At 41.1% G+C, this 12120-nt stretch overlaps 1 protein-coding gene across 1 annotated transcript; it reads left to right on the forward strand.

Annotated features, from left to right (window-relative positions):
- Positions 1 to 1872: 1872 nt before the first annotated feature.
- LOC120827266 (interferon-induced protein 44-like) lies at positions 1873 to 9869 on the forward strand. Its single transcript, XM_040190040.2, has 8 exons — positions 1873 to 2031; positions 7455 to 7568; positions 7880 to 7913; positions 8054 to 8252; positions 8500 to 8652; positions 8813 to 8984; positions 9069 to 9169; positions 9284 to 9869. Exons 2-8 carry the CDS (start codon positions 7457 to 7459, stop codon positions 9449 to 9451), a joined length of 939 nt encoding a protein of 312 aa, XP_040045974.2. The 5' UTR covers positions 1873 to 2031; positions 7455 to 7456; the 3' UTR covers positions 9452 to 9869.
- Positions 9870 to 12120: the final 2251 nt, after the last annotated feature.

Here is a 12120-nt window from a genome sequence, read left to right on the forward strand (position 1 = left end):
TTGAGATTCTTTACGTATTTAAACTTAAAGATCGCTGTACGCCAGCGGACCCCATCCAACTTGAAGCAGCTGGAGCAGTTTTGCCTTGAAGAACGGGCAAAATTCCCAGTGGCTAGATGTGCCAAGCTTATAGATACATACCCAAAGAGACGTGCAGCTGTAATTGTTGCAAAAGGTGGCTCTACAAAGTATTGACTTGGAGGGGGGTAATTATGCACGCTCAAGTATTCAATTTTTTTTTGTCTTATTTCTTGTTTCACAATAAAACATTTTGCATCTTCAAAGTGGTAGGCATGTTATGTAAATCAAATGATAATAACCCCCCAAAAAATCTATTTTAATTCAAAGTTGTAAGACAACAAAAAAAGAAAAACGTCAAAGGCGGGGGTCAATACTTTTGCAAGGCTCTATATGTCCAGAGGGGAAAGAAATGTGTCATCTTTCAGCTGTGTCTTTCCGTGCTGAAGACCTGTTTTGAGTAGTCTTGATCTATGACTTTGTACGTGTGTCATTTTGTCTCCTGCTTGCACGTATTATTTAATAAAATGTCCTGTTTAATGATTTTACATCGGTGTCGAGTAAGAATATTTCTAAAACTCATTTGTTGGATTTTGTTATGGAATCATTCAGATCAGAACTAGCAAACAAAACTTTCCACAAAGTATTTTCTGAACTTACACTCAAACACAGTTCTCAATTAGACGGCAAGCAGAATGATCCATCAGTTGTTGTCATATACAGTAACGTACATTACAGCAAATGAGCCAATCCTATCCTTCCCTTTGCTGCAATAGGAATTCTCATTAGATATGTGATTAACAAATTGTTCCTCACCTGTGTTCTTTTTGTAATGTTTTTTTTTTTGTTAAGTCATTTTTTCAAATGTACTGTGGGCGCCCGACCTCGCAGGGTACGCCAAGGGGTCACAGGGGAGGAGAGGCAGACGACAAGCAGGGTGAAGTTAACAAAGGTTTATTATCAATAATTCAACGGGGAGAGGGGGAAAGGGAGAGGGGAAAGGATAACTCAAAAGCTCTTCACCTAGGTGGCCAGGGACATCAGGAGGCTTCGCCAGATTCCTACTGGTGCAGCAGAGAGAGAATGTATTTCATTGGAACTGTCTCGTTTGAGGAACATCCCCGGGGTCTCATCCTCCTCACGTTCCGGCTGTCTCACTCGCTTTCTTCCCCCATGTCTCCTGGGAGGAGGGCTTAAAACAGGCTCCTGATTGCCTGCGTGATTACCGACACCTGGGAGGGGAGCTCAGTGACACCTGGGGTAGTACCGCCCTTCCACTACCATGCCTCTTGGTGGCCCTCTCCTGGCGGTTTCTAGCCACGTGGGGCACTGCTCACCGGCTGGGCCATCGCAGTACCTACTTCCTTCATTGGTACTTTCCATTGTCGTAATCTGTTTCAGATGAGTTTGCTGACTTTGCTCTCTGATTATCTTGGTGTTGACAGGTTGGGTGATCAAGTTGGTAAATGATTTTATGAGATAAGATATTCCTTTATTAGTCCCACAATGGAAAATTTCACAGGATTGCACAAACAGCAGTGTGTCAAACTGATGCCAGTTTTGTAAGGGAACGAAACTTTTTAGGAAACAGATTTGTTATGTCCTACAAAATCAACAATAGCAGCATTATATCTGTGTGTAGCTGTATCACAGCTCATGTTTTTTTTTTTACACTTTAAGAAAGTTACTGGGTTAAGTGAACCCACATAGCTCCTTACAGGACATTACTATACATGTAGCGGTCACTTATCCAAAACGCCCATGGTTTGACATAATTTTATGTGCAGTTACTGGGGGTTAGGGTTCTTGCTCAGGGACACTGACTTGTCGCAGGGAGGAGCCAGGATTCGAACCGCCGACCTTGCGCTGCTCAGCACACCCTCCCTATTGCATGCGCTGCCTTCGTGTGTCGTTTTCAGTGGCTGGAATGTAAATATTATATAGTCACAGTTGATCTAAAACACCTGTGCAGTTCAACATCGGAGGAGCTTCTCATTGCCTCAAGTAACGTTGGTAAGTGTTATTTGCCTAGCTTGATTAACATTCCTTGTATCTTGTCTTCATCTTTGTAATTTCAATATTTTACCAATGACTGTTTCTATTTTAGTACGTGTCAATATAAGGTAACATTGAAATAAAACAATGGATAATACAAGTTTAACTATCAAATTTAGCCCTGCCTTAACTTTGTTTTGATCTGTATCTACTGGGTTTTGGTTCGTAAATACCCGCCGCGAAAAGCTTCTTAAGATTAGGGTTGAGTTACGTAGATGGGGTTAGGCAGTTTAGAGGGGATGCTCAATGAGATTATTTTGTAGTTTGTGTTGCGCACTATTGAGGTCAATACTATACATTCTTTTGTTTACCGGGAACTGATTGCTGTTCATTGGTGAGGTGGTGTTAATCATTGCAGGAGTAGATGAGTTCATTGCTTTTCCTTGGGAGGAATTATTGGATCCGTGTACAAGGGATCAGTTGTTAAAGCTGGCTGATCATTATAAAATCAGCGTTGGTGACAGGAGGTTAAAGGAAAATGTTCGATCTACTATAAGGGCACATTTGTACGATATGGGTGTTTTAACACCTGTACAAAAAATCACAGTTCTACTAATTTGGCTTTGGATAAGTTTGCCGGATGTGGCTCATAGTGTAGCTTTACATTTTGAACAGTGTAGCGACACAAGGCGTGATATATGGGTGAGGACAGTTTGAATATTATGTTGCCAGACAACGCCACCCTGGGAATTTCACCCAGAGACGTTTTAAAATCTTCAACCCAACAAGAAAAAGGGGAGGCACTCCGGTTTGTCGCAAATGAGGCAGAGACGTAATATAAGACAATGTAATTTTATTAACTTAAATTTACGGTTTAAAAACCACAGTAAAAAACCTCTTCACTCAAGCAACGGGGGAACCAATCACGGCCGAGACTTACGATGGACTGTCCAAAGAAAAGGGGACCCAAGGAGCACCACACGCGAAACTACTAAAAGTGAAGCAAACTCAAAACATGCCAAAAACATGAGACACCACCACCTGGGATACCAATCCACCGCCGCAGACTCCGCACCTGAATGGGGGGGGGATGAGAACAGGTCTAAAATAAAACAAAAACAAATTTAAAAAACAGACAAATGACAAAGGATCCAAACAAATAAGTAAGGCCGGTCTCTCGTCCAGTTAAAATATGTCTTGACCCAGTTAGGAGGCCAAAACAATACATACATGCCAATACATGCCGCTGAAGCCAATCAGCGTGGGTCGGAGGGATCGACGCTACCACGAGAAATACCAGCGTGGACATTGGGTGCATCAGGTGGAGATTAGTATGCAGCCATACCAGTGAGCTTCTAGGACACAAAGAGCACTTAAATGAGCACTGGACGGACAACGTGGGAGCGAATACAGTTGCTGCCGACAGCCTACCGGTCACCACACGGCGCAGGGTAAAAGACGCCAGGCGGTGTCGTAACCCCAGCCTCTGGCAAATGAAATGCAGACAGGTGCTCTGAAGCCACCTTTATACCGCATTGTCATGCAGCGATTGGCTGTGATCCAGACCCAGCTGTTAGAGAAGGAGTTATGGAACAGATGCGGCAGCAAGCAGAAGTTGATAAAGTGTTGGCATTAGAAAAAATGAGGCAGCAAACAGAAATGGCAAAGCTAGATTTGGAAAGTGAGAGACTGAGGTTAGTTAGAGAAGGTCAATTCTATGACTTCTTCAGGAATGAAGAGTTGGCTCGAAGCAGCGATAATTCACGTAATACTTATAGTATCTATTATAGAATAGTTTACGCTTGGTGCCTAAATTTGGTGAGAAGGATGTTGATGTATTGTTTGAGCGTATTGCAGACGCGAGGGGCTGGGCTCAGGAGGTTTTTTTCCTTGTTGTCTCCGGAAGACCGCGGTGATTATGCCAAGGTTAAAACGGCTGTACTGAAAATGTATGAGTTAGTCCCTGAAGCATACCGTCAGTGTTTTAGGAGTTGGAAAAAGGGAGATAAATGATTTGGTGATTCACTTTAGTCGATGGTGCTCGGCCTCAGAAGTGAAGGATTTTGATGACTTGTTTAACTTGATGGTGGTTGAACAGTTTAAGAATTCAGTCCCAGAGCAAATTGCCATGTACATAAGTGAACAGAAGGTGAGGACAGCAGGGGAGGCTGCTGCCCTGGCGGATGATTATTTCTTGACCCTCAAAGGTAGCGGTGTGGAAGTCTGCACGCATGCTTTGTCTGGGGGAATTGTTGTGCCTGCAGGAGGGATGTTTTTTTCTAGGCGGTCAGTTGGGGGTTTTCCTTGAGACCAGAGAGTTGATCATGGAGTCCGTGACTCTGAGTGTCAATTCTGTCATAAATACAGTCACTGGAAGAGAGACTGCATGGCGTTTAAGTTACAGAATAGGCAGTAGCAACAGATAACCAGCAGCATATCCACACGCTAACAATCAATTCATATCCATCTTCGGCATACCTAGAACCATTCAGAGTAACCATGGTTGTTGCTGGCAGCAAGAGAGGTAGCCCAAAAGAGTACAGTTGTCAGTCCAAACGAGTTGGTGTTCGGTCATACTGTGCAGGGAGCCGTTAGCTGCTCTGCAAAATAAGTGGAAGGAATCTCAGGCACCTCAAAATTTGATTGACCATGTCAATGGTTTCAGGCAGCGACTTTACTCTGCTACAGAGTTACTCAGGGAAAAGCTGACTCTTCACAGGAGAAGATGAAACATCTTTATGACCGAAGAGCGGAACGGCGTAGTTTTTGTGAGGGCGATTAGGTTTTGGCTCCATTACCTATTGTCTATACCTGTTACACGGTAGTGAAGAAGTTGTCAGAGCTAAACTACCTGATTGCCACTCCAGAACGTCGTATAAACCACCAACTTTGGCATGTCAATCTGTTGAAAGCATATCATACCTGGGTATCTCAGGAATTGAGTGCACCGGCAGATGATGCTCATCTAGTGTGTGTTGGTAACACAGTTTTGTCTGGTAGTGAAGCTGCTTGTGAACATGATTTACCAAATCATAACTCTAAGGTTCTTTCAATGTTAAACAGTGTATTGTCTCACGTGTCTGAGCTTCAGCGCACAGAATTAATGGAGGTTATACAGGTGTATTCCAGTCTGTTTGGAGATGTGCCATCTCGTACACATGTTTTGGAGCATGACATTGAAATAGTGGGCGATGTAAAGCCAATCAAGCAGCGTTTTATCGAGTAAGTCTGGAAAAGTGGACATTTTTGGATGCTGAAGTTGAGCATTATCCACCTCAGCTACAAAAAAGATCTTTCTTGGTTTGGTGGGTTACTACAGAGGTCTCTGTAGAAATTTTTCAACTGTGGTATCACCATTGACAGATCTTTTGAAGGGTAAGGTAAAATATATCTGGTCTCTTAGCTGCCAAACCGCTTTTGAAAATGTGAGGGCAATTCTGGGCAATGCTCCTGTTTTGGCAGCTCCTTCCATGGACAAACCATTTAAACTTCAGGTGGAGGCCAGTCATGTAGGGGCGGTTGGGGTGCTGTTACAGCAAGATGAGTTTGTTATTGGCCGACCGGTGGGTTTTTATTAAAAAAAAATTACCAAACATCAGTTGAACTATTCTGTAATTGAGAAAGAAGCATAGGCTTTGATTGGGTCCTTGCAACACTTTGAGGTGTATATGGGTTCAGGTCCGGTGATTATTTATACAGATCGCAAGATTTTTTAACTCGCTACACTGCCCAAATCAAAGACTTTATTTATCCAGTCATACAACTTGGATATACATCATGCAAAGGGCAGAGATAACAAGTTGCAGATGCTTAGTCCAGAGCCCCATGTCAGTGATTGTTCTATAATTCTTCATTGTGGTGTCTGTATCTCACTCTTCAATCGCTTCCAGGTACCAGTTGCCATGGTAACTGACCCTGAGCTTTCGTTACCTCCCTTTGTGAAACGGACAAGCCAGAGTTTCCGTCATCTCAGGGTTGACAAACTCTTTCCACTAAACCCGCTTCTCGAAACGGACCCCAGGTCTGTTATTTATTGTTCACAAAAGACAATTATGTTACTTTCAAAATTCCGTCTTTATATTATCTTTAAACTACGGGCCGTATCAGACTTCAAGCCTTGTTAATACAAAAACACATTCGCAACAAACGAAACGTTAAAGTAACGTTATTGTTAATATTATCTTATGTTCGTGTGTGAGATTTTAGCTAACGTTAGCAAAAACCGATTTGCCAACTATGATAATATACAAGGGAGTGCAATAAAAAAACGAATAAGATGCAAACACTTATCGCCAGTGGACACAACGTACAGTTTGACATTGTATTTTCAAAGAAAATCTTTTAAGAGCAATGAACACACGAGTGCTGAAGGTTAAAAGTACCGTGGTTACTCCGCATGTCGGATGCAAATCTCAGACATGCAAGTGAGATGCAAGTCAGTACGTTTTAATTGGCTGTTTTGTAGGCTTGAAATCGCAAACTGTTACGTTGTTCTAATGAAACCTTACTGAATACATTTAGTAATTTTAACATAGCAAAGTTACACAATGTGAACAACATGGCAATTCCATTTCATAGAGCTGACAGCCTCGTCCTCTTTGGGTAAAAAGCGAATGTAAAACTGACAATGAATGGGGATCAATTTCCTAATGCTTCAATTAGCCTCGCTTGTTCAACTTTTATACTGATCAATATTTTAATACAAAATGCACTAATCCGACACTGTCATTTTGTGACTTTTACCCTATAATTAAAATGCTTTTGATATATGCATTGTACTGTGTTATCTGTAATGAATTTAGCAACAAAAATGGCAAATTAAAAAACACTCACCTATTTTGTCTGGTGGTAAATCAAGTTGGAGTTTAATAATGGTTTGGTTCAATCACAAAATTTCTTTGATCCTCAAAACAAAAATAAGCCTTGATGCCAGTTTCGTCCGGTTCCACCGGGTGGGGGGGGGGGGGGGTACCGACTTTAACCGGACGACACCGGGCCCACCGGGCCACATTTGCATATTACGGTCTCCTTTTACAGCAAACAGTGAATCTTGACTTGTCATCATTTCAGGTCCTAAATGTTCAATCCATTGCATTTTTATTATGCCAACATATAAAAATGTGTCAAAGTTATAATAATTCATTGAACCATCTCCTTTTCTTTTTACAGGCAAAACACTTCAGGTACGATTCCTTGAATATTATCAAATCAGATAAAAGTTAAACTATATAACTTGTCGAGAGATTAAACAAGAATTAAACAATCAGAGTCAATTAGAACAACACTTAATAATTAAGAATAAATTACAGGATTTGTTTGTACAGCACCTGAGTCTGTTTTAAAAGTGATCAGTTGCAACATGTCTGAACTTACGCTTTTTTATAATGAATTATGTGTAACAATGGTTCTTGTTTAAATGTTGTCTTACTGTCCTTTTTCAGCCATGGGTGGAGGAGAGTCAAAACCTGCTCCTGCTCCGGCTCCTGCTCCTGCTCCGGCTCGTGCTCCTGCTTCTGCTCCTCCTCCTGCTCGTGCTCCGGTTCCTCCTCCTAAAAGTAAGATACTCACAACATTACAGAACATTCAGGACATCCAATACATGCTCGTGCTCCTTCTCCCCCGCGTGCTCACACTCCTTCTCCTGCACCTGCTCCTAAAAGTAAGATACTCAATATATTTGTAAACCTTGTTTAAACTCAGAAGAATACTTTGGTCGTCTACTTATCAATATCAGAAAGAGTAGATCAAAAGTTGTAAATACAATCCTGAACGTTGTCTAGGATGTATGAAAATGCAAATGTATAACGACTGATTATTCATTTGTGTTGTGGTTATATTACATCATCGTGTGCCCTCTACTTGTCAGCTTTGATTAAAGAGTGGAGGAAAATACGATGGAGGTGAGTGATGTTTAATTCATGGTGCCTCTGACAACAGTGCAGCTACCACAAAATATTTGTAACATAGATAAAACTGATAATAATGTTGAAGTGCAGTGAAAGAATGCGACAGATAATCTTACCTTTTCATTAATGAACAGCCAAAAAGAGGAGGACCTGCAGTTTGTGAAGGATTATCAGCCTCATAACAAAGACGTCAAACAGCTCAGAGTTCTGCTTCATGGATCTACTGGTGCTGGAAAGTCCAGCTTCATCAACTCTGTCGACAGTGTTTTACGAGGAAGAATCACTGGTCGAGCTTTGACAGATACAAACTCCTCAAAAACGTTCACCATGAAAGTATGAATCCCTTCTGGTTTAACTGAGGTCGTATGTCGTGCACTGTAACACATCGTGAAATTCTTTCACCTTTTGTTGATTCACTCACTTTGTGTTATCTTGTGAAGATAATTGCAGCACACAGATGATTCGAGCAGCACTTTGAGCAGCTTATGATAATATTAATGAGCATGAGATAAAGTTCATCTTAGACATTCATCAAAAGGTTTCAATGATGTCATCATATCTTCTTTTTTCTGTTTTATAGCGCCGAACCTTTAAAATTAACAAAGGAGGACCAGGGACATTTTACCCTTTTGTCTTCACTGACATCATGGGCATCGAGGGGTTAGAAAAACAAGGAATTTGTGTGGAAGACATCAAACTGGACATGAAGGGACACATAAAAGACGGTTACAATGTACAGTCCAATTAATTATTGACATCATTGAGTATTGTTGATGCATTTCAATAAAACCATCCAGCTTCCCTTTCTGTTTTGTATCAAGAATTGTATTTATGTAAAGATGTTTAAATAAGTTTTCACAAAAGTTATAATTTGATTTACATTGTTTTTACAGTTCAATCCGTACTCTGAAATATCAGAGAATGATCCAAACTACAACAAGAGCCCCACCCTGGAGGACAAAGTTCATGTTCTGGTTTGTATCATCGATGCCAGCAAAGCAAGTCTACTAAGTAATGAATCTAAGAACAAGATGAGGGAGGTCAGACTTGCAGCTAGCAGACTGGGTAAGGTTTATATTGTGTGGTTCATAGATTGAATCAAATAACCTGTCAAACATAAACTTGTTGTATTCCACTTTGTATTGGCAGGAATTCCTGAAGTGGTTGTTCTCACCAAAATTGATGAAGCTTGTCCAGAGGTCCGCTCCGATGTAAAGAACGTGTGTAAGAGCAAGTACATAAAGGAAACGGTAGGTTTCTATTTCATGAGTTGGTAGAATGTTTTTAAAATTGAAAACACTTTCAAATTCAAACAAATAACTTTGTGAGCAGCATTTCTTGATTGTGAATTTTTTCCAAATTAGGTGGACAAAATCAGTGTGGACCTGGGCCTTCAACCAAACTGCATCTTTCCTGTGAAGAACTACAACACAGAGATGGAAACAAATGATGAGGTCGATACACTGATCCTGAGCGCAATGAAACGGATCATTGACTTTGGAGAAGACTTTGTCAACGAGCTGCAGGCCTAAAATACTGCGGAGGCAAATCTTGCTCCATCTCAGCTTCAAAAAAAGTCTCCATGTAGTTATATGATTATATTAAATGGGACTTTTTTCAGTTCTAAAGCTCTAAATGGTCTAAGCTCTAATAAACAATTAAAATAAGTATGTTAGGCTGTATCACTCTCACCACGCTTTAGTTTTTGTATTATTATTTTGATAGTCATACTTTGTTGATTTAGGTGGTAATGTCCATGTTCCAGCTCCCCAGGTAATCATAAATCTGAAAAAAAATCAAAACAAATAAGTCTCAATGGGGCTAAATTTGATTTTAAAACTTGTCTACTGATTATTCATTGTTTTATTTTAATGTTTTGACCTTATATTCACACATTGTGCTAGTACTGCTGTTTAGGTAAACCCACAATAAATAACATAAATACTGTCATTTGTATCTAGTCTCCTTTTATTGTATTCCTTACAGTACTTACCATTCACTATATTGTCTTGTAATGTAATGCAGTATTACACAATATTGTATGCGGTAAAGCAGTAACACTTCTTAACCACTCCTTAGACCCCCACAACTGCACCAGGGCATGAATTGAGCAATTGTGGCTTAAATAAAAATTTAAGTAAAGTTATTGTAGGAATAATTTCAGCCTGATTCCAACTGAGCGAGTGCAACTGGAGGTGCCTGCTGAGAAACATATACAAACAAGGTGTGTTTAGATTCCATGTAAATGTTTGTCATTTGGATCCGGATTGTTAAAAAGATACTCACGAAATTAATCTTTATTTTTATCTATGACCAAATGTGAAAAACTGATAATTATTTCGTGGCATATCTTCTTTGTGATATGACGTCAACACATGACCTGGTGAACAACTCAGCTGAGGTGCTATCTTCATGAACAATTGGAAATCTTAAACCCACAAGGCAACTCCGACGAAAACAATTTCTGGTTACGTTTTCTCCATTATTTTCACTGTCATATCGGTATATTACCAACACATATTACGGTGCCACACTGATCCACTATAGTCCAACAAAATATGAGTTTTATTCCCACAAAATCAAACCAACTTTTCCGGTCGCCTGACTGCGATTTTGGCGTTCGAGTGAACCTGGAAAGCTATGAAAAAGCCCGTGAAGGCAACAAGAGACAAGTAAAGGGAAAAAGGGGGGAGACGTCCACGTATCGTCTCTCCTGCATCCCAGCCGCGTAATGTCCTCAATGTCCAACGGTACGCGTGTCGGATGAGACGCTGCTCGCAGTCAAGCCGATAACGTGTCCACGGTGGCGGCGTGACGCGGAAGGGAGAGGGACTAAACATGGAGCTGTACCAGGACGACCCGGGGACATCGGCGATGATGACTGAGCGGGTGTCGGGCCTGAGCAACTCCATCTACCGCGAGTTCGAGAGGCTCAGAACCTGGAGAACCTGGAGCACGAAGTGGAGCTGTAGCTGCTGAAGGAGGACGGCGAGCAGCTCATCACCGCCACCATCTGGACTGGAGTGTGTAACAGGACTTTATGCAGAACCAAAATAGATAAATAAAGGAAAAAAAAACATTAATTCCCCAATAGACCTGACAGTGACCAGTCGTGATGTTTTGCCTTCCTTAGTGATTGAAAAAGATGATTCCTCTGGATTATGAAATTCCCACATTATAACAGTACATGTTCAACAGTTTCTGGTTGGTTACAATATGAGAATTTCCCTGGAATGTATGGTTAAGACTTCATGTCCAATTCTCAGTTAAATGATGACACCTTTCTCCTTGCCGTGACATGTTTTTGGATTCCAGTTTCCTGATCATCCCAATACTCCTGCCAAACTGTATTTGTATATGTTCTGAAAAATTGCTTAGCCTCAATTTATTTTTAATTTACTTAATGGAACTTGTACGGAAAGTGTTTTTTTGGCCAGAATAACCACCGGTTCATTCCCCTCCACACCAACGTAAGCTGGAACCCGGATGAAATGTGTAGCTTTGCCTCTAATTTCCATCCTATACATTATGAGAAATATTTCTTTATTTCCATTTCATGACATGCAAGCTACACATCCAGAGTCAAGAACAGACCTCATTAAACCCAGTATATATTGTTATTATATATATTGCATGAATAATGTACGGAATAATGTAAACTTGCTGCAGTGTCGTCAGAGATGTGAGATCTGCTGCTTGGTTTCGGTACGGAGTCGTCGCTGGATGATACATCGGAGAAGTCTGGGGTCGTCGTGGCGCAGGGGTTAGAGAAGGTGTGCTGGGAAGCACGAGGTTGGTGGTTCAAGTCCAGGCTGCCCCGTGTTCTATGTCGAAGTGTCCCTGAGCAAGACACCTAACCCCTAATTGCTCCCTGGGCAATAATGTGAAAAAAGCCATGGGTTTGAAAGTGTAATGTAAGTCGCTTTGGATAAAAGCGTCTGCTAAATGACCTGTAATGTAATGTAAGTCTGCTGTTAAAGTAATATGTTCTTCTTGGTGTAGTGGGGAAAGCTTCCCTCATCCAAGAACATGTCTCATATGTAATTCCCCTATTAGGCGCAGATTATAAAAGTAACCCGTTGGTCTGCTCGTATTTTGGCCTTAGTTTGTCGAGGCTGGTGGTTGTAGAGGAAAAGTCCTCACTGTCATATGACTCATGTTCAGCTGAGGGACACAATACACAACTGACCTTGACACATTT

The sequence above is a fragment of the Gasterosteus aculeatus genome, chromosome 11 (assembly GCF_964276395.1).
Source record: "Gasterosteus aculeatus chromosome 11, fGasAcu3.hap1.1, whole genome shotgun sequence".
Classification (NCBI taxonomy): domain Eukaryota; kingdom Metazoa; phylum Chordata; class Actinopteri; order Perciformes; family Gasterosteidae; genus Gasterosteus; species Gasterosteus aculeatus.

Excerpts from the sequence above, each read along its gene's own strand:
- LOC120827266 (XM_040190040.2), top strand. The coding sequence starts at position 7,457 with ATGGGTGGAGGAGAGTCAAAACCTGCTCCTGCTCCGGCTCCTGCTCCT. Across the intron at positions 7,569-7,879 it reads TCCGGTTCCTCCTCCTAAAA|CTTTGATTAAAGAGTGGAGG; the intron begins GTAAGATACTCA and ends TCTACTTGTCAG. Across the intron at positions 7,914-8,053 it reads TGGAGGAAAATACGATGGAG|CCAAAAAGAGGAGGACCTGC; the intron begins GTGAGTGATGTT and ends ATTAATGAACAG.